Source organism: Drosophila nasuta, unplaced genomic scaffold, assembly GCF_023558535.2.
Source record: "Drosophila nasuta strain 15112-1781.00 unplaced genomic scaffold, ASM2355853v1 ctg16_pilon, whole genome shotgun sequence".
Lineage (NCBI taxonomy): Eukaryota > Metazoa > Arthropoda > Insecta > Diptera > Drosophilidae > Drosophila > Drosophila nasuta.
Window position 1 is genome coordinate 766,523 of NW_026869398.1, and position 22,866 is coordinate 789,388.

The 22,866-nt window shown below is 35.9% G+C and overlaps 1 protein-coding gene and 1 long non-coding RNA gene across 3 annotated transcripts; both read right to left on the reverse strand.

The window, feature by feature from the left end:
* Positions 1 to 1,382: 1,382 nt before the first annotated feature.
* LOC132797661 (uncharacterized) lies at positions 1,383 to 3,996 on the reverse strand. Its single transcript, XM_060809416.1, has one exon. It carries the CDS (start codon positions 3,933 to 3,935, stop codon positions 1,398 to 1,400), a length of 2,538 nt encoding a protein of 845 aa, XP_060665399.1. The 5' UTR covers positions 3,936 to 3,996; the 3' UTR covers positions 1,383 to 1,397.
* A 5,113-nt stretch (positions 3,997 to 9,109) lies between these two features.
* On the reverse strand, positions 9,110 to 9,745 carry LOC132797674 (uncharacterized). 2 transcript variants are annotated; one of them, XR_009633765.1, is made up of 3 exons: positions 9,668 to 9,745; positions 9,363 to 9,608; positions 9,110 to 9,306 (listed from the first exon to the last, which is right to left on the reverse strand). It is a non-coding gene; the product is annotated as an uncharacterized LOC132797674 (long non-coding RNA). The 2 variants fall into 2 exon arrangements; XR_009633764.1 differs by having other exon boundaries at positions 9,363 to 9,619; positions 9,668 to 9,727.
* Positions 9,746 to 22,866: the final 13,121 nt, after the last annotated feature.

Genomic DNA, 22,866 nt, shown 5'->3' on the forward strand with positions numbered 1-22,866 from the left:
GAATGAGTAGTGGGTATATCACAGTCGAGTACAATCGACTGTAACTTTCTAGTTTTTTTTTTATATAATAGAAGAGTGCACAAGAAATAACAATACTACAACATGTAATATTTCTTGTATCTTACATTGCGTACTGTTCCCAAATGTGCGAAGTCGAATTCCGCGTAACTCCGATACTAGAATGTACATATTTGGGTGTCAAAATATATAGTATAACAACCTAGTATTTCGCACTGCAAAGGGAAGAGAAGCATCAAGATGAAAATTTTGAGCTATTTTATCGTGAAAAGAAATAGATTTTTTGTAATATTGTGGAGTCGCAAGATTATTTTTGAAATTGAAAATAAAAAAAAATATTGCAACCAAGATGCAATAATGTGTGCTTAGGATAGAAATAGGCAATGAATGTTATCTGTTTTTTTTATTAAGTGCATTTATTTAATCGGCAATGTTTTTCTTTTTCTTGAGCTTGTAGTTAAAAATTTCTTGTCAATGTCATTCATTAACAGTACTAGATTTACGTTTTTGTTTATCAAACGACCAAGAGTCCCTTTTTTGATTTTTTCAGAGTAGTATCTTGATTGCTCTCCCCGTTCTATCTCGCTGTGCACAAATACTTAAATAAATTAATTACATTAAACTCAAGAAATTTTGTGTTTCTGTATTCGAATTGGCCAGATACATTTAGACGAGACCCTCAACGCCGCCTTCGTTAATGAACCACCGAAGGCCGTATCATATCTCGGCTAGTTTGGGACTCCCGTCAGTCGGTGCAGTCGAAGCATCAACAAATTTTCTTAAATTTGTCTTGGTCACTGGAATAGACAGACGCTTTATAAGAACAGTAACTTTTTCTAAGAAATAATCGGTTTTTTATAGAATGAATAAATAGCTGCAGATATTAATCGTACTTGGAGCGAGATTTCCTTGAACTACATAGAATGCTTGTATCATTCTATGAAGGAAGTTATTACTAAGAAAGCAGCCAGTCCTCACTACTGAAATTTTTGTTTATCTCTTATAAATTAGATATTAAACCCAACTAAAAATTTAAGTTAGAAAACAAAATACGTTTCTTGTAAAACATTAAAAAACCTTTGTGCGTCTCTTCTAATAAAAATTGCTTTACGAAAAAATCATTACATACCAAATGCGTTTGCATATTAACTTTTTTAGAATCATCATTAAATATTCATTATTTAAAACAAATTTTAGAGCAAGAAAAAGTGCGTATAACGTAAGACAAGCAGTGTATATCAATCGAACTACAGACGAGCAGTTTGAGTAGTTTAAGCGTGTTTTATACATTTCCGATTCTGACAGGAAACCTTTTTAAATCAGATAGGCGAGTAGTTATTTGATATTTTGTAGCAAAAATTAATATTTTATTATTATTATTAAAAACAATTAAAATTTGAATCATAATTTTCTTCAAATGGGTTTTTATAATTGTTCTTAAAGTTATTAATAAATGGATCGCAATTATATATTTTATCATTAACTTTATCAGAAACATTTTTACAATCTTTTAAACCAACTAATCCTGATGCAAACAAATTGGAAACTTCTTCAATTATATCGCAGGGTATAATACTGTCAATTTTATCGTAATTTATAAATGAATTGCATTTAATATTTTTGTCACAAATAAAACAATTTTTTGTATCATAATTACAGCGGATGCAGTCCATGTGAAATGAATGCTGGCATAAAAAATAGACAGAGGGCATATGCAACGATTGACGACATTGATCACAGCAGCTATTACGAAATTCTATTGGATTAGAAGTAAATTGGGACAATAGAATATGAGTTGATTGTATTGTCTCACGAAGCTCTTCAATTAATTCAAGGTCAGTTTTAGCCTCTTCCCTATTTTGAAAAAGTTTATTCACCATTAAATTTCTCAAATATAACACCTTGGTGCCAGGAAAGGACAACAAAGGTGCAACACTTTTACTTTTTTTTAAATTTTTATCAAGACAAGTTATAGTTGCTTGATCTGTGTCATCATTAATAGGATTGTTAGGTTCAATTTTAAAAAAAAACGCCTTACATATTATTAAAGTATTATTTAATCTCAGTGGCGTTTGTTTTAAGTACTTATGAATTGTTTGAGACGATATTTTTTTATCGCGCCAAAGACTTAGATAATGAAGAAGTTTATAATAATGTAGTCCTTCGTCACTATTTATTTGTTCTTTCGAAAAATCAACTAATAAGTTTATACAAAACTCGTCAAGGTCGGAAAAAATTATTAGATACGGAAGTATATTTTGAATTTTACAGTTTTGCACTAACGTTTTAAGAGTCTCCAAAAGCATTGAAGAATTCATTGCAAGAAATTCTCGCCCATGCTCTTGAAAGAAATGTAATATTTCCTTTTCTTCAGTGTTTTGAAAAATCGAAATCAAGTTCTCTGACTTACTTTGCGCATTTACAAGACTTAAGAAAGGGTTGTCGTGAACTAATAGTTGCTGAAAATCACAAAAGTGCGATCGAGAAGACCAAAACTGCTGAATTCTTAAACCAAGTGATTCACGATGAAAACATCTTTCATGCAATTTTATTTGCTCGACTGTCCGATTATGATTAGTTTTTAGTAAATTACGTAAATATCGATTAAGATTATTGTTGTGTCTGGAATATAGTAGTTTAGAAATAATGTCATATGGTTTGATCAGACCAATAGTACGCTCAAATTCCTCAACAGCCGAGCTTACTGCGCCTCTCATCAATAAATTATTGCCGAATTTCAATCGCACGTACGACGTATTCCGAGAGTTGGCATTTCCTGATCTTTCTAGTAATCGAAGTGTATTATCATACATACTTTTGGCAAGCAGACGTTGAACTTTAGTTGCAGTATTGTGCTCTTGCAACATGAATATGTTCAATGCTTCCGCCTTAGTTATGATATAATATGAATTTCTTCCTTTGCCACTGCCAACACAAATTAAATTCTTGATTCTTTGGTGAAACACAATTAACTTATTTTCTACATCGACGCAAATTACGAGGGAATCGCTAGAAGTATTCACCACAACGATAAGATAGTGTCCTATCCAAGAAATAAACTTCTTCGTTCCACCAATGGCGTAGCAGGGTCCTCGACCATCTCCATCGCGAGTAAAACAGTATATGGCATCATCTCGGCCAGCGACGAGAAAAGATTCGGATCCAATCGGTTGTGATATTGTTGAACAATGATTGTCAACATTCTTGTTCGTATCCAAAACGCTTTTGAACTCTACAGAGCCCTTATCATTTAATGCAAGGCAATATATACCATCAAGGCAGGTTACAAACATATTGTATGTTTTTATGTCTGATACCATAGAATTTCCCTCAAATTGTATGCCATTTATTGAGCCTGTTCCAATAATATGTCTTCGAAAGTTGAGCACAATTTTACTACTGATTTTTCCGAAATGAAGTAATAGATCTCCTTTTTCAAACCCAATACCGATTGCAAATATCGCATTTGGATTTTGATCTCCCATGAACTCTGCTTGAAGAAATGTTGCCGCACTCGTTGATCTGATGAGTTCTGTTGAAATACAACATGCATGTTTTTCCTTCTTCATCAAATTCTTCAGATCGTATACTTCTATGCGAAAGGAAAAAATGTCTGCATCATCTTGTGTTATGAGAGTAAGTAGATGGTTTGTCGTTAATGCGCACAATTTAACTGGTTTTTGACTGTTAGGGCATTTAAAGCTTGTAGTTCTGAGATTATCATTTTCGAATATAACATGTACAAATCCATCCAAATCACAAAGTACAGTCGTGCTGCTTGTTAAGGTATTATTAATAGTTTTGGTAAAATTGCAACAGTGAGCAGTAATATCGGCTTTTATTGTTTCCAATCCACTTGAATTTACAGATCTTAACTCGAAGAGTTCGACGTTTTTCCACTCCAACACACTCATCATAAAAATATAAAGCAAATTGAGAACAAAGAATTATTTCACATCAGCTGTTATTCAGTGTGACCCCACCTTGGCTAGTGAAAATATATCATCAATGTGAAAATAAATATATTGATATCTCGTTTATGTTATGAGGATTCACACTAATTGCATCTGCTTAGAAAAGATTCTATTCTGGGATGCGAAAATTTACAAGGTTGAATCCTTCGAACAGCTGTTAATGCGTGGGAAAGTACATATATAAACTCAAGCAGAAAAAAAAATATCAATGAAACATAAACATGCAAAAGGAAGCATTTTATAATATGATTAAATATCTCTGCAAAGCTGCTAAATAAATGGGTTTTAAGAGGTCTGTTTTCAGATGAACTAAATCGCTTTATTTATCGTCAGCTCTATTATAAATAAGACTTGAGAAGTTTTTGGCTCGAGTTTCGGTAGTGGGAAAAAATAGTAAATCAATTATTTTAAATTCGTAAATTCAAAACACAAATTTCAGAGTTGGAAATGGGAAAAAAAACAGCACTATCAAACCATTTAAATATATTTTAGATGTTGTATCACAATTCCAATTTATAAATAAACATATATGTTCCGTCGGAAATTAATTAAAAATGAAATAGTGAATGGATTCTATTCTGTGAGGAAGTCAGTATTTACAATTTATGTATACGAAGTGTACGATTTAATGCTTACACGCTGTTTAGACTGGGCTGAATCATTGAAATTTGAGCGAAATTGTGTTTTTTCTGCGTAACCCCGTATAAAGAAAACGGACTTGCAAAAATTTGACGGCGACATTTCGTTCAGCAGTTCAGCAGTTCCATATTCGAAAAATAGGCAAATATGCAATAAGATGGATAATACAAAAAAAATTAAAAAAAAAAGAGTTTCAGGCATTTTCTTTTGAAAAGAAATAGCATTAATTAATATATTGGAGTCGAATGATTAGTTATGAAATTTAAAATCAAAAAATATTGCAACCAGGTTGTGCTTGGAATATTATCGCCATAAATGTGATTTCATCTGTTTTTTTTTTTTAATAATTGCATTTATTTAATAATTTCCATGCCAAATTTAGGATAGAGGCATAAAAAAATGCTTAAAGAAAATCGCCAAGACGCTTAATTTAATTTCGTTGCAGAGCGCGTTGCTAACTATAATGTTAAACGAAAATAAGTAAAGTCAAATGATAAATAATACATAATATTTAATAATAAATAATATTTATATATACTAATATTTTTTAAAAAAACGGCAGTGTCGATATTTTATTAAATTGCTCATTTTTGGTTGATTTGTTTCTATTGCTTTTGATTTTCTTCTTCCTGTCTGAGTTTGTTTACTCTTCCACTCCTAAGCAGCTGTTCGAGTGATTCAGTTTTGGTGTAAGAACTTGCATCACAGAACTGCATCATTGAAGCAGATAGGCTTGGTCTAAATAGAGTATTACAGCAATAAAATTCAAACAATTAAAATGTTACCATTGTAAAACGTTGAATACAAAAATACTATAATATTTAAAGCTTAGATCTATCGTCAACAACCCAATTGAATTTCTTGTCCTGCCATGACTGTGACTGCCGTACAGTCCAGTAGACAACTGGCTAACATGTCACAACATGACAATATTGGTGTATGTATGCATGTGAAGTTCTACATCGTCCCTGCAATTCTGAGCACTAGTTCGTTGCTGGTGAACCAGCAGACCACCACTTTCCGTTTTTGTATGAAATGTCCGCAATTAGGGTCAATCGCCACGGTTGGCCGTTATAAATTAAAAGACATGTACAATTACAATTACAGTTTTTATTTAATTTTATTTTTTCTTTATTTTAATAAGTCGGATTCTTTTATTACTTTAAGGCACCTTGAGATTTTAAAATATCGTTTTTTTTTTTTGGAGCTACAGGGCCTTTCTCAACTGGTCCACACTTATTGAATCTGGAAATAAAAAGGATTACAAAAGTTTTAATAGATTGAAGTAGATAATGATTATTAAATAATTGTCTTTTAAAATACCGATCATAACATTGTCTTATTTTTTAGGGCCGCCGCCTGTCATTATTTCCATAACGTAGATTTTCTGTCATAATTTCCACTTCTATTTTAGGCACATTTTCGTTAGCCACTGTACATCTTAACTTTTCATTATCAGGCATGTTCCCGTTTTCACTTTCACAAGATTTTTTCGAATTGCAAAACGAGAAAATTTGACTTGCCGAAATGAAAAGTAAATGCCTTTTTCTATATTAAATCGGATCTTATTTGCAAAAGGAAAAAAAGTAGTTGACTCATTGGTTTATTGTCGTTCTTTTAAGACCGCCAGCAGATCAATTAGGCTTGTAATTATTTTTAAAACGACTAATTTCTGACCCCACCTCAAATTTGGATATCAAATTTTGCCGTCGGCAACAACAATTTTCGTTTTGGTGAGCGACCGATAAGTCGGACACCATGAGTTATCGCCTAAGCTGCCATACTTTTGATAGAATGAAAAAGCAAGTTAAAAATACTTGTATAATCAAACGGATGGCGATAAATTTGTTGAAGTTGGGTAAAATATGTTTTTTAAAAATTAATTTATTTAATTTAAAATTTTATAAAAAAAATTGTTGGAATAACCGGAATGAAATGCATTAAAAAGGTGGCATCCCCATTTTTTGTGGGAAACAGCTGATTGCCGTTCAACTGATTTTTTTAAAGAAAGTTTCAAATCTTTCTTTGCAAAAAAGACAAAAGGCAAATATATTTCATTCAGGGGAAGCATAAATAAACTATGCAGGATAAAAAAATCCTGAGTGAGTTCAATCCACGCACGAAATTGGATATACAAAAGACATTTTTTCGCGTTGTTTACTTTTAACCAAAACACAAGTCAGCTGTTTTAGTAGTAAAAAATGAAACGTTCCGATAGCAAAACGATGACCAAAAACGTACGAAAACCGGAGCACCTAAAAACGAAAATCTCGGTTTTGGTCCCAAAACGAAAACGAAAAGTGAAAACCGGAGCATGCCTGTATATTTGAGTTTTTGCTGCTGCTACTTTAGCAGTCTTAAATGACGATGCTTGTCGTACTTTCATTAACTGTTTATTTAATATTTACAAATAAAACATATATATATATATAACACATAATATTTTTTAAGTGACTCACCTAATAAAATTGCGATTGCTCTGCTTTGCACTTCTCAGCTGAAATGCTTTTAAAAATTTCGTTTGGGCAAAAGAGCAGCACAAAATAAAATAAACGGTTCTTTCGGGACAATTGTTTTGTAAGCGGTGCACCGAAGACGCGTAAACAAACAGCGAAGGAAAGCGTAATCGAAGTTTTGTCTTTAACTGTGTAAATGCCCTTTCCACAAAATAACAAAAAAAATATGCGATGCTTGCCGTTATTTTGTACTTATGCTTTAATGCGCATACATTTATTAACTAGGCGTTCGTGTACTATGGGGTCACTTTTGTAAGTACCCATGCACAGTGGGCGATTTGGTCCCGCTAGCGGCATTTAATTCAAATTTTCAAATTTAAAAATCCGTTAATATTTTTTCACATATCGATAGCAGATGCTTTGATTAGATTTTTAAAAGCTTTTTGAAAGCTCTACGATCAGCTGATCATCAGCTGTGATCGGTCAAACACACCATATGATTTCGCAAGAGCTTTACAAAATTTTTTCTCTTTGCGCGCATGGAATTTGAGTTCCTCAGAAATTTACAATTTTTGGTGAATTTGTTAGAAGTTTGGTTTTTTATTATATTCAAGGTATGTATTTTCAAAAAAATCAATGTTTGTGATCGGTCTATAAATGTGTAGCTCATAAAACGTAGTGGTAATTCAGTGTATTAACAACTAGCCCGGATTAGCGTACACCTGTCTTTCGTGGAGTAGAACTTAATTTATTCAACTTAATTCAGTCTAACTCCTTTATTAGCCGAAAGTGTGAATCAGTGGCGTCCAAAATGTGTAATATCAACTGCTATTATCTGCTAGCCTTGAAACTATGGTACTTTTTAGAAACAGTGTTAGTACCAAAAAGGGATCTTTTTTTAGTATTGCACTCAGAAGTCATTCCACTTAACCATGGCCAATAGCCTCCTCCAGTTCGGCAGGCGCACGTTAATTTTGTTATGCAGCAACAGAAGTTTCGAAGATTAAGACGACAACAATTGTTCGTGTCTCAGAAGTTTGCAGTTAAATGACCACACAAAGACTGCGTTGGCTCTGCTGATAGTTTGTAAGCCTAACATATTGTGGTGTGCGGGCAGTGCTGCCAACTTTTGACCAGCAAAAATAGCTGTATTTGAAGGAATGAATCGAGAAAAAAAACTCAAAAAAATTATTAAAAAATCCAAAAAAATCTCCTTAATATTATATTAGTGCCTATCATTTGCAGATATTTTATAGGCACTTCATAGTCGACGCAGCATTTTCCCATCCGTTACAATCCGATTCTCTATATTACAATAAAAATGAATAGAGTATTTCTTTTGCTTGAAATTAATACTTTACCTTATGCTTAGAATGAATTCCTTAATTTGGATTGAATTAGGTTAACCTGGCTATTTCCGCGTATGACCAGGGCAAACACAATATTTGGATGGCCACAGTTGCCAACTCAAAAATCTCTGGTTTTCACCAGAATCTTTAAAGTGTAGCACCTAAAACCAAAATTTGTTTGTGTTGCTGATGTTGGCCCACTTGATCAAATTGAAATGGAAACACTAAGCGAGTGATGACATTAGCGTATTTCGAGAAATTGACGGGAAAAAATAGACAAACTATTTTTTCGTCTGTGGAACAGGCGAATTGACACCCAAATACACTTCACTTCACTTTTGGAGTCCCGATGCCCCTTATTTATTTGTGCTGCGAAACAAAATTTGTTGTATGGAGTTGTGCGGAAAAAAACGAGATTTTATTCATCTGGAAAGATTAACAGCGGAATCATCGAGGAATTTCATAGACAAGTACAACTTAAACTACCACAAAGGCGTTTTCATATGGGCACTATAAGGTCATGGACAAGAAAAAAACATATGTACATACATATGTAACTGGGTTTAGGCTTGGCTTATTTAAGTAAAAATATGATAAGCTTATATAAATTAATTTTAAATTTTGTTTACAATAAGAATATTTAATTAGAATTATAACAAATATTTTATTTATTTTGTATATTATTGAACAACTTTTTATTTGGCATATTTACAATTTAGTAATAGAATATATGCCGATCCAACGCAAATGGCAAGAAAGTGAGTGGGCGAGAGCTCGCGAGATTCTCTGCCTCTATCAGAAGCACGTGATCCTTACATGTCATCTTTAGGTGACAGCAGACTTGTAATACTATAAGTTTCCATGCTCCTCCTTCAAATGAATTCAATTGTTAATTGTATATCCTTTCAATCAATTAATTTATTTACCTCTCGAAAGGCTCCAATGCTCGCAATAATCCGTACTTATCCAGATATAGTCGTATGTCGGTACGCCCAGAGATCGACTCTTTATTGTACTAGCTCGCATCTCTTTCGGCAACGATTTGCATTGCGCGCGTAGTATCAACAAGTATTCGGCATCCTCACATTAAAAACGGCAGATTTCGAGCGGGTTCCACAGAATCGTCGTATGAACATTTCTACCGAAGCAATAGTTCTTATCATACATAATAGCTAAAGAATCTCTGAAAAGATATTAAAAAACGGATGCGAATCGATTAATGTAAACTCACTAAGAATCTCCTATTTGTCATTTGATAAATTTACTTGATATGATGATATATGTATGTACATATGTCAATGATTAGCATATCATAGAGTCTATGACATAGACATAAAAAAATATTAAAAATATCGACCCCAGCAAGCAATTGGTTTTTGAAGATAAGTAATACACTTTTTATCTCCATACATTTTGTGCAAGTGTCGTGTTCGCGCCATATTCTTTTTTCCTTGTACCTTATATATAAATTCACAAAATTGATTGATTTTGATTTTAAAAAAAAAAGAAAAGTGCTTTATTTAAGAGTTGGATTAGAACTAACTTAAACAATCTAAATTATTAAAAATTAAAGCTCTGCTGCTGAGGTGACTTCTTGTGGTTCGTTGCTGTCGCTGTCGCCGTCGCTGTCGCGGCCGGATGTAGCCGCTGCAGTTGTCGCGCTGGGTGTTGGGTGTCCGAGGCTTGGTCCCACGGTTTGGGCGTTACGCAAGGTGCTGGACGTTGGAGATGGTTTCTGCTGACGAGGCGCACGTGGCTATGATTATGTGCAGGTGCGCCGTTGGCTTGGTCGTTGCTCCGATGGTGTCTTATGCTGAATCGGAGCGCGTGTTGTCTCGGTGCATTGGAGTGCATTAGCACTGGCGATGCATAGCTATAGTTTTGATAATGTGTGGCCTTGTGTTGTCTCGGTGCATTGGAGTGCATTGACACTGGCAATGCATGGTTATGGGATTTGGTAATGTGTGGCCTTAACTCCTCCCCCTTTAAATGCCGACGTCCTCGGCCGCCATTTGAACATGACTTTGATTTGTTGGTGGACTGTTTACTGGGTTGATGATTACTTTCGCTGCTCTTGATTTTAGAGCTCGAATTGCCAGTATGATTATGGACATCAGCAAGAAGATGTAAATACCAATGTTGGTGATTGTATTTATCTTTTGGTCTTCCTTCATAAGCTGGATTTTTGCAGTGTTGTTGAAGTTGAGTTCCTTCACCATTTCCAGCGAAAAGACTTGTTCTATCTCGGTCTTGTTGCCAACGATTTGTAGCATGGGTGGTAAGGGATCAACGTGGACGTACTCTCTATTTGTATAAGAGGTTCCTTTTATTGTGATCGATGCATTTTTGGTTTGGACAAGGTAAGATCCATGCAGATGTAGTTGTTCTTGGTCAATGTTGATTGTTCCCTCAAAGTCGTTCAATAAGATGATTCCGGGTAGGATTTCTTCATGTTCCGGGATGTGTTGACTATTTATTCGCAGACAATTGGGTTGTTTCATTTGCAGTAGTGCAGCTTCGCAGGTAGTGTTACTTAGGTCTATTAAATTTTCTCGTTTACATATTGACTTATCATTAATTGTTTCGCAAGTTTCTTTGATTCCAAATATTGTTTCATTACATTGAATTATTAGGTCGAACTTTATTTTATTAATTACATTTTCTTTTCTTATTGGTTTTATTAAAATTCTTTGACAAAGGTTTTCTTCTATTGTGGGCAGACTGATGATATAAAGAATGTCTTTTCCGTTTGAAGCTACTTTAATTTTTGCGAATTCAAGTAATTCCTCTATATTTATGAACAAATTGTTAGAATTTTTTACTAACTTTTCAATGAATTGAATTTCGATAGTTGATAGTAGAATGGAATTTATTGTATTTGTCTTAGCCCAATTAATTGCATAAATCATATTTGTAAGTTCTTCTTTAAAAATTTTCAATTTGTATTTTAGAGTTTCTATTTCGATATTATTGTTTGATTGACTTTCTTTTGTTAATTTTAGTATTGCATTTGAGCTTTCACGGATTTCTTTAATTTTGTCGCTAAAAAGTCTGTTTATTACTACTTGCTTATTATTATTTTCTAATTGTTCATTCATTTTATTTAGGATGATCTCATGATCATGGTGGTCTGGGCTTCCGGCTAACCATTTCCAGGCGGAGCCGTGCATATTTATTGACCTTCGTGTTCTTATGTTATTTGGTCTTAATCTATTTAAATCGTCTCTTATTTGATTTAATTCGAGAGTAATGAATGGGGTGAGGTGATTCGGAAGAGATGAGTTGATGGAGTTTTCAAGTATTTGTAATGCTTCTTCATATTTTTGAATGTTGAAGACGTGTATTATTTTGAATGAGCTGCTCTGAATAGCTGCGGGCCCAATTTTGATGGTCACCAGTTGTGAATTGGTGTAATCTAAAATTGTCGCCGCTCCGAGGCATGACGGTAAAAATAACAATCTGTAAATATGAATTAATTTTTTAAATTATTTTTGTGGACTATCTTTCCTGATTTCGTTTTAATGGTAGAGTTACCATTTTCTGCAACTATTTCTTTTTTATATCTCGAGGAAATTTTAGAGCCTAATCTTTTATTGATCTTGACATAAACTTCTTCTCCTATTGCATATGATTTGGGGGTATTTTTGCTGGCATTATGGTAATTTAGGTCGGCTATTTGTGTACCTTCGATTTTGTTCCTAATTTCTTCCCTTTTCTTTTCTATTGATTCTGGAGTGTTAGTTATATTACTTCTGAAAAAAGTTTCAATGGGTTTTTCTTTAGTTATTGAATGTATTGACTGGTTATATTCTTGGGTTGCTTAAAAAACAGTAGATCTGTGAAGGTAAGTTCGTCATGGTCTTTCTTAAGACATCTAAGAATTTCGGTCAGTGTAGAATGGAATCGTTCTATTTGTCCATTGCTGGTAGAAGAATACGGCGGTGTCGTGAAGACAGATATGTTTAGTTGGTTTTCCAACATGAATTTGATAGATGCAGAGTTTAAGGCTCTTTCATTGTCCATTACGACTATTTTGGGTATCCCAAAAGCTATTAACATTTCCCTCAATGGAATCATTATGTCTTGGGAAGCTCTGGATTTTAGAACCTTCACTTGAGCATATTTGGAAAATTTGTCGATGCCTGTCAAAATATTGAGTTTTTCTGTGATATAAATGTCAATATGGATCAATTGTCCGGGGTATTGCGGAATTGGAGTGGATTGTATAGCGCCTTTCGGAGGATTTCTATCATATTTCGATTCTTTACATGTTAAGCATGTTTTGGCTATTGCAATTACTTTCTTATTCATCTGGGGAAAAAAAAATTTTCTGAGGATTTGTTCTTTGTTTTCTTTAGCGTTGCGATGCGCTCTTTTATGTTCCTGTACCATTAGATCATTTTGTCTGCTTTCTGAATTTACGTCCTCTACTATACCCTGTGCGAACCGGATTTTATAAGAAATAAAATGTAATGGATAAAAGTTTTGAATCTTTCCCATGATATTTTCGGATGTATGAATTCCATTAAGTATCTTGGGGTCTAATCTTTGTTTCATTATCTCTATGAGGTCTTTCTCTGTGTAAGATGGTCTTTTTATTATGTGTCTGTGATAAGTGGGAAATGGGATTTCGAAATTGTATGATGGATTATCATCAGTGAGTAGGAATAACTGGTTTTTGAAAACATTGATGGGGCTTTCTACAGAGTATATCAGATTATGGGACGAGCTATCGTCACTATGGACCGTTGCTGAAGAGGATAGAGTGTTTATCTCGTGTTTTGCTGGTGTTCTAGACAATGCGTCTGCTACAACGTTAGAAGTGCCAGGCTTGTATTTTAACTCGTAGTTAAATTCTTCCAGGTAACTTTTCCAACGCTTAAGCTTTCCGTTATGGTTTTTGTTGCTTAATGCAAAGGTGAGAGGTTGGTGATCTGTGAATATCACAACCTTAGCAGTACCATATAGGTAAGTTCTCAAGCTTTGCAATGCCCATACGATTGCTAGCATTTCTTTCTCGTTAACGGCGTAATTTTCTTCCGTTTTTGACAAGGTACGAGAAATAAACGTGATTGGTTTACCCTCTTGCTCTAGTACAGCTCCGATTGCGAAGTTAGATGCATCTGTTGTCAGATGAAATTCCTTCTGGAAATTCGGATAACTTAGGATAACATCTGCTGAACTAAGAGATAATTTAAGTTTGTTGAAAGCTTGGATGGCTTCTTGGTTTAGTTGAATCTGTACTTTATCGGATATTCTTGTTGAAACTCGACCGCCATCTCCTCTGAGAAGTGCGGTAAGAGGCTTTGCTAGTTTGGCATAGTCTCTTATGAAACGTCGGTAATATCCAGACAAACCTAAGAATGATCTTAATTCTTTTAGAGTATTGGGTATAGGGAACTCGGAAATAGCTTTAACTTTTTCCGGATTCGTCTTAACGCCATTTTCAGATATTGTGAATCCCAAGAAATTGACTTGTTTCTTAAAAAATTCACACTTATCCATTTGGACTTTCATGTTCGCGCTTTGCAGCGTTAAAAAGACTTGTCCTAAATGGTTTGCATGTTCCTCCTCTGTTTTGCTAAAGATGATTATGTCATCTATATAAACATAACAGATCTTCCCGATATGATCTCTTAGAATATCGTCTAGAGCTCTTTGGAAGATGGATGGTGAATTTTTAAGTCCGAAGGGAAGGCGAGTGAACTCGAACTTTCCTCCATTGACTGCGAATGCTGTCTTTTCGATATCTTGTTCTCTTAACAGAATTTGATGAAACCCGCTCTTTAGGTCGAGCACTGTGAAGAACTTGTTGCTCCCTAACTGCGCGATGATTTCTCCTATCTCAGGCATTTGGTATCGGTCAGAAATTGTTTCGGCGTTTAGCTTACGGTAATCAATTACAATTCTGTATTTTCTCTTTCCCGAAGCGTCTGCTTTCTTTGGTACAACCCAAACTGGGGCATTGTACGGGGATCTAGAAGGTCTGATTATACCGTCGTCTAACATCTCTTGAAGCTGCCTTTCAACTTCTTGTTTGAGCGATATAGGGTATGGGTAGTGCTTGGTGTGAATTGGCTTATCTGACGAAGTTCGAATTTCTCCAACTACTTTAGTGGAGTATGTCAATTTTTCGTCTGGCTCTGCAAATAGAGTTCTGTAGTTTGTGGCCAATTTGTTTATTATTGTCCTTTGATTTTCGGACATATGGTCGGTACGAATTTTGATATTATTAACTGATTGAGCTGGAAGTTGCTGAATGCGAAATTGTCTGTCACCATTTACTCTAAGAATGTCGTTTCTGACATCGATAACAACGTTAAGTTGTTTCATGGTATCGTTGCCAAGGATAGCATGGAAGGTTTTTAGAGTTGGTAGTAAAAAGAATCGAATTGGAATATCGTGAAGGCCAAACAGGTTTAAGAATGTGTGGTGAGTGATCGCTATTTGACCTCCTATGGAGTTTGCGAAAAATGTTTCTTTATTTGGTTTAGGGGAATCTATTAACGAAGGTTGAATGTAGTTCTGATTGGAGCCGGTGTCTATTAAGAAATTAAGGTGTCTTCCGTCCCTCGTTCTACATTGAAAGTATGGTAGTGAGGAACGGTTTAAACTAAAAAATTAACATCAGACAAGTCTGTCGTTCCTATTTCGGATTCATGACGGGTTTGTTCCATATCGCCATATGAGTCAGAGAAACCTGCTGATTCCATGCATGCGTAATATTCTTGTTCACCACTGTTGCAAGCATATGCGTCTGCATTTAATTCTTGTTCTGTTGGGTAGTCAATATAATGTTGCTCTTCAGCGTACTGTTCTATTGGTTCTCCTGTATTGATATGGAATTGCCGTTGGAATTTTCGAGGTGGTCCCGAAAGTGGAGGGGGACGTTTTCCAGCGATAAAATCTTGTTGTGGACGATTCATATAATTTACCCTAGCTGAATGGATTGAACCATCGACTTCCATTGGGATTGGTTTTGGTTCTGGCTTTGGAGCTAGTGGGCGCGGAGGCGCTGAGTATAGTGGTCTATACTGAAACTGCTGTTGTGGTAATTGAGAAAAAGGTCTTGCCTGATTGGGATTTGATTGATATTGTTGGTTAGCGGGACGCGGTGCATAATAAAGTCTTGGATCGAAATTTCGCCATTGACTCTGATTGTTGTTATGCATTGGTTTGATCGCTGTATGCTTAGCAAACGTTTGGCTTGTAAATTGCCTAGGTGGTATTGGTGGCGCTGGGTGCCTACCTTTTGGCAAGAAAGCATTTCTGTGATCTTGATTGTCAAGTAAGTTGCACAGATGCAATGCGTGGCTAAGGTCTCGAGGTTCCTTAACGGCTAAAAGACGGGGTAAATCTCCGTTGAGACCTCGTACGAAAGTATCAAGGGCTTTGCCTCGGTAACTGTTCGTCAAAGCTCTTATGGAGTCTGCAGAATCTTCTTGTACGCTAACTTGATTGAGTATCAAGGATAGTTGGTGATACACTGCTTGGTAGTATTCCATAATGGACAATCTGCCTTGGGTTAACGAGAACAATTGGTATTCGAGATCTCGCTTATCCGCGTAGTGTTCTGTTAAGCATTTGGAAATAGCTTTCCAATTCAAGGGAGTGTTGTACGATTCCAACACAGTTTCCGCTTCGCCTACTACTTTCATACGTACGGCTAACGTAACTAAGTAGTATCTTTGCGTACGCTCTTGTCCTGTGAACATTGCCATAATTCTGTCGACATTTTTCTTCCAAGATCCGAAAGAAATTCTGTCTCCCGAAAATTCTTTGATTAGACGCGTTACGTCTGGTACTTTTTCTAACTCACCATTCTGAGTGGGGCTTACGTACGGTATGTCAGTTAATGGTTCCTCTGCCTCTACTCCTAAAGCTCGTCTAATGACTTGACCTCCCTGAAGGGTGTCGGTAATCATGGTTCTTATAACCTCCCTTAACTCTGGAGTGGCTATAGGTGTGCTGGCCATGATCGGAACCGCTTTCGGTCGACTAGTGCCTGCAATACCTAACCCTGCCATTGCTTCGGACAGATCTTGCATTTTCTCTCGGTTATATTTTGAACAATTCAGAGGAAGAATACGAATAGCACGATTGATGATATCGATGAAGGTGAGATGTGGTTTATGGTTAGGTTTATGCGTTTCTGATTGAGACAGTGTATAATTTTTTATTTTTATTTTAAAACCAGTGGCTGGTTTGCTCCTTCTATCTTCGAGGGTCCCGTAGGAATCGTAAGATTGGAGTTTGTTATGAGGGTTTTATATTTTGTTATCTTTTTACTTTTATTGATATTTTGTTTTTAAAACTAATTTAGTTTTGTCGTGTGTTTAGCACGTTGTAAAAAATTTTTTCTATTAATTACTTAGTATTAAATTTTTATTTCAAATATTTCTTATTTTAGTTTTAATTTTGATTTGATTATTTAATTTTTCTTTGTTTTCAAATATTTCTTTTGTTTGACTTTTAGCTTTATGTTTTTTTAATAAATTCAATTTTCATTTTCTTTTTTCGTTATGTTATTTTCTTTCCTTGTTGCTTGTTTTGCTTTTTTCACATTTGTATTTGTATTTAATATTTCTTTAATCACTTAATCACTATGCTTACGCTAAAAGATACATCCGGTGAATCTCCCACGACGGTCCTCTGGGTGTATCCTTTTTATCCTGTGGCGACAGCGACTTGCGGATTACTAGGGTCCCTCGGTGACACTTTCTTCGTGGTGTCCTGCGGACGGGCACAACAGGACGTCAGCGGCAAGGTTTTATTTGTACCTCGTTCGATTTTTCGCGGCACCGTTTTTTTTGTATCGGCACTATTACTCGCGGTTGTTAACTAGCGGCTAGTTGAGGCGCTCTCACTTTAACAACTTTACTTTGACGACGCGATGAACGGGTCCCTGCTCGGGCGCCAATTAACAAAATTGATTGATTTTGATTTTAAAAAAAAGCCAAGTGCTTTATTTAAGAGTTGGATTAGAACTAACTTAAACAATCTAAATTATTAAAAATTAAAGCTCTGCTGCTGAGGTGACTTCTTGTGGTTCGTTGCTGTCGCTGTCGCCGTCGCTGTCGCGGCCGGATGTAGCCGCTGCAGTTGTCGCGCTGGGTGTTGGGTGTCCGAGGCTTGGTCCCACGGTTTGGGCGTTACGCAAGGTGCTGGACGTTGGAGATGGTTTCTGCTGACGAGGCGCACGTGGCTATGATTATGTGCAGGTGCGCCTTTGGCTTGGTCGTTGCTCCGATGGTGTGTTGTCTCGGTGCATTGGGGTGCATTAGCACTGGCGATGCATAGCTATGGTTTTGATAATGTGTGGCCTTGTGTTGTCTCGGTGCATTGGAGTGCATTGACACTGGCAATGCATGGTTATGGGATTTGGTAATGTGTGGCCTTAACTTATATGTGACACAGCATATATATAAGTACATAAGCGTTCTACCGGCATTTTTTCCGCTATCTTTTCTACTTTGTGTATACATTGCACAGTATTTATATATATATATCCTTATATGTATATGTATGTGTAAGTATTTATACAGTTTAAAAGAGTTCGCTTATATTTTCCGTTTTGGCCGTTGTTGAATTTACTTTGTTACATTTCTGTCGTTTCGCGTTTTTCTGCTTTTTAAAACACTCCAGTGTATGCAACCTCTTCGTTTTGTTTTATTCTAAATAACAAGAAAGTTTGCACGCTATTAAAAACGATCCGCTACACTCCATATATATATATATATATATACACATACGACACACATACATACACTTATCCATTTATACACGACACTTACACATATCCATTCCATATATTCCATATACATTACATATATATATCATCCAAACTTTTTTCATATATGTACATGAACAGCAGCAACTTGTGATCCAACGAGTTTAATAAAGATTCACGCTGCTGTTTGTGTTTTATTTAACATTGTGTTTTTTCCAACACCGAAACATATTTGTGTTTTCCAACAGCGATCTTTCCGTCTGTTTTCTTGTGTCGGCCTTGTTCACTATCCTGTGACAGCCGAAGTTCCTCTCCAATTTGTGCTTGCTTTCGGCTGTCTGCTTTATCTTGAGTCTTTGTCGAGAAAAAAACTCTAAAGTGACTGCCGAAGCATAGTATGTTCGAAAGCCAAAAGAGTGAAAAAGACTCTAAACTTTCATTAAAGCTTCCGACCACAGCTCGTCACCTGTCGTCCGCTTCGCCCGCTCCTTCGGGGTCCAAATTCGCCACCCCTGCCGGTCAACTCCGAGTCAAAGTCGATCGTTCGTCGCCGTCTGCTTCTGCAAAGACTCCATCGTTGCCTAAATCTTAAACTGCTCCACGTAGTCAGGCAACTACCCGTTCCGTCCAAGCTAAACTTAGCAAAACCCGTGCGATGGCTCTCAGCAACTTCGTCGCCGTCTCTGACAGACTGGTGCATCACTGCTATGCAGTGTATGAGCGGTGTCTCGCCCGTGTAAAGGGGCAAATTACCCAAGTTTCCGAATCAACCAGGAGTGAAGCATCCGCTCCTCTTGTGTACTCCAGTGGCTGCCGGCTCCCTCCAGTCGACACCGAAGTATTCCGTGGGGATTACTTGCGGTGGCCGACCTTCCGTGATCTTTTCACGGCTATCTACGTCAACAATCCGAGGTTGACTCCGGTTGAGAAACTATTCAGCGGTGCTTGACCGCTCTTGACCACTCAGACATTTTAGTTTCTAGTTCTTTCGCCGACTGCTTCCTGGTCTTTCTTTGCTCATTCAAGCTCCCCAAACTTACACTCTCACTATGGGAGCAATCATTGGTGGACAAGACCAAGATTCGTACACTCGAGCCTGTTGAGGACGTGAAGCAAACGTTCAACTCGCAGAACTCTACCGCTGGCCCATCCCGTCCACAGCAGAGTTCAAAGCAAGTTAACTCTTTCAAGGCCCAAGTCACTCAGAGAGGCAAATCGTGTGACTTGTGCTCAAACGACAATGAAATGCGCATTAGCCCTTAGACGATGATATTACTATTTACATATTTTGAAGCTAATATTAATGTCTCCTTGACATATTTTTAAAATGTAAATTGTTTATGAACAATATTAATAATATATATGAGAATTCTCTAAATACATTGCAAAATGTCATTCTGCTCAAGGGTTATTGAAGAAAAAATTCGTCCGCAGACAACCTCTTGCGTCGAAAAACGAACACACACTGACGAAAGCTTTTGCCGACGAGACTACCTTCTATAATTGTATCATAGGCTTGGCCATCGCTGGCGTAAAGTTTGGAACAAGAGCAAAACAGAGTATGCTAAATAACGGTACTTAGCAAACGATTCTGAGTTTGCTCATGTGCTCTGAGTTTACTCATACGCGATGATTTTGTTCATACGCGTTGAGTTTGTCCATTCGGAGGGAGTTTGGTCATAAGAGATTACCTGATATGAGCTGTTTGAACACGAACATGAATAAATTCAGCAAGCAAACGAATTTACCGGATTTGCTCCAAGTGAACAAATCTTAGAATTTGTGGCACGAAACGAATTTAAAACAAGTAAGAAAGCTATAGTTGCATGTGCTCGACTGTGAGATAACCACTACCCATTTTGAATTCAAGAAAACAACGCGGCTTTATTCTTAAAATATATCAAAATAATATACCTCAAAATACTACAAAAATACCAAATGGTATAGGTGGAATATTTTTATAGGATTGCATTTAAAATGTATCATGAACAAAAATGCTTAGTTGCTTTGGCTAACTATGAGTAGGTGTTTTTGCCATATAAAAGTATTTCTTTAATAACTTTAATTTTTAAATTCATGACTCCAGCTTTAAAATTACGCTTGTTATTCGAGTCAATTTGCGGTGCGGACAATATTGTGTAATCAGTGGAGGTTTTGTCAGCTGCTTGTACTGAGCGCCATTGCTTCTAAGGACGGTGTGTGTACTGCTTATCCAGTGTACCATTGTCTTGGAGTCGGACCAAGGAATCTAATGGCAATCCTGCCTTCTTGTTTGACAATAGAATAGTATAAGTTCTTTTGGCTGTCATCACTTTTTTTTGGTCTTTGTGGAGTCTCCCGTTTAATTTAAAATCATCCGTTGCCTGCTGCCAGTACATGCCGAGAATTTTCTCCTCTGCATCGTTTCATTGCACAGTTTTAGTACTCATATTGGTTCAAGGCATCACCGTTTCATTGCACAATTTTAGTAGTCATATTGGTTTAAGGCATCAATTATGGTTGACGAACTAGATGCGAATTGACAAAGCTCGAACTGGATTTGGCATTTATTGCTCTTTTTCGGGACGTTAAATCATTTGCCATTGGAATGCTATCGCGTAATCGACGTAATGGTAGTCGGTGACCACATTCGTTGAGCATGCTACGTCAAATATCATCACAATCATATCGTATACATACGGATCTCGTTGGTCGTTTCCATCGCGCAAGCGTAGCACTTGCTGTGGTCATATCATATGTGGTCATATCATCTCCTTAATGTTGGGGCAAACTTCGACAGCTTCTTGTCAAAAGTGTTTAACTTGAGAGTGGGTTGGTGTTCGGCAATAGTCTTGTTTATCTGTTCTTTTTGAATGTGTTTATAAACTAATAAAAATATAAAGTATATCTAACAAGTAGAAAGCTACAGTCGAGTGTACTCGACTGTGAGATACCCGCTACCCATTTTGAATAAAAGAAATATATTTTGGGGTATTTTTTAAATATATCAAATATACTGCAAAAATACTAAACAATATACGAAATGGTATATTTGGTATTTCGATATAGTACCGCATTCAAAATATACCATAGACGGCACAATATACCAGATTGTCAGCCAAAGCAACTAAGAGCCCTTGGCTCTAGCCCTAGGCGTGTTTGCCCATACAAAAGTATTTCTCTAATAACTTCGACAATTTTTATCTGATCGCAAATCCAAATTTTCAGGAATCATAACTACTACAGTAATTACTGTATATACCAAAATTCGCAACTCTATCTTGAAAATTACGCTTGTTATTCGATTTTTTTGATTTGCAGAGGCGGAAGTGGGCGTGACAAAAATTTGAAACATAACAAGTGCTGTCGAAAAGAAATTATAGCTCTATCTCTTATAGTCTCTGAGATCCAGTGTTTCATACGGACGAACGGACAGACACACAGACGGACATGGCTAGATCGTCTCGGCTGTTGATGCTGATCAAGAATATATATACTTTATAGGGTCGGAGATGCCTCCTTCTACCTGTTACATACATTTCCATCCGGCACAAAGTTATAACACCCTTCTACCCTATAGGTAGCGGGTATAAAAACTTAGGGCGTAAAACAATCGATAATGGGATGAGATGAATTGGAAAAACAAGAAATTCGCACATGTTATTGGTCCAAGAGAAGGATAACAGCCAAACAATTTTTTAAAACCGATAGGGATAAATGAGGTGGTCACAGAATGAAATCTTGATCCAATGGACAGTCGTCTGGACGAAGATATTATTAAGTTAGCATAAGTCGCCAAAGCGACTTAAAGCATTAATTGAAAATAGATTGTAAAACGCAGCACTCTCTTGTCAGCCTGCTGCATTTGGAACGAGTAACTTCGATCACTCACTAAGATTAACTCTTTCGTACCCACCCGTCTGCTGTTAATCACTATTCGAATATTTTAATCCGATATTCGTGGTTTTTATTTTGCTTTTAGTATGTTTAAACTAATATTTGTTTGTTGTGCTTTTTTTTTATTACAAATTGTTATAGAATTGCTATATTTAATATTGACAAGTTTAGGCTCTGAATACAAACATAAATTAGCCAGAAGTGCAGAGAGGCAGAAATAACTCGAACCAACGAGCCAAAGAGCCACATAGCAAAGGTTAAGAGCAGCATCTAGAACTTATCAGCTGTTTAGTGCTTCGAACTCGCATTCAGTTTCGCTTATAAAGTCAAGATAATTGCTTCGGTACTTCAATACTCGTAGCGAAATATGCCAGAGCTGGCACTGTCATACCAATAATACGCATATGAAATGTTGTTATTATTATTATTATTATTATTATTATTATTATTATTATTATTATTATTATTATTATTATTATTATTATTATTATTATTATTATTATTATTATTATTATTATTATTATTATTATTATTATTATTATTATTATTATTATTATTATTATTATTATTATTATTATTATTATTATTATTATTATTATTATTATTATGTTGTCACAAAAACCTGCCTATTAGCTAGATAAATATTCAAATATACGAATTCATTAAAACTGCTATTTTTTGGAGTATTCGATAAATTCTGAAAATGAAATTAAGCAAAATAATTAAAACACAATTATTTATCATCGATAACGCAATTAAGACTCCGATGCCTACTTTTGACACCCATTTGACAGCCACGCATTTACAATTTATCGATGATTAGG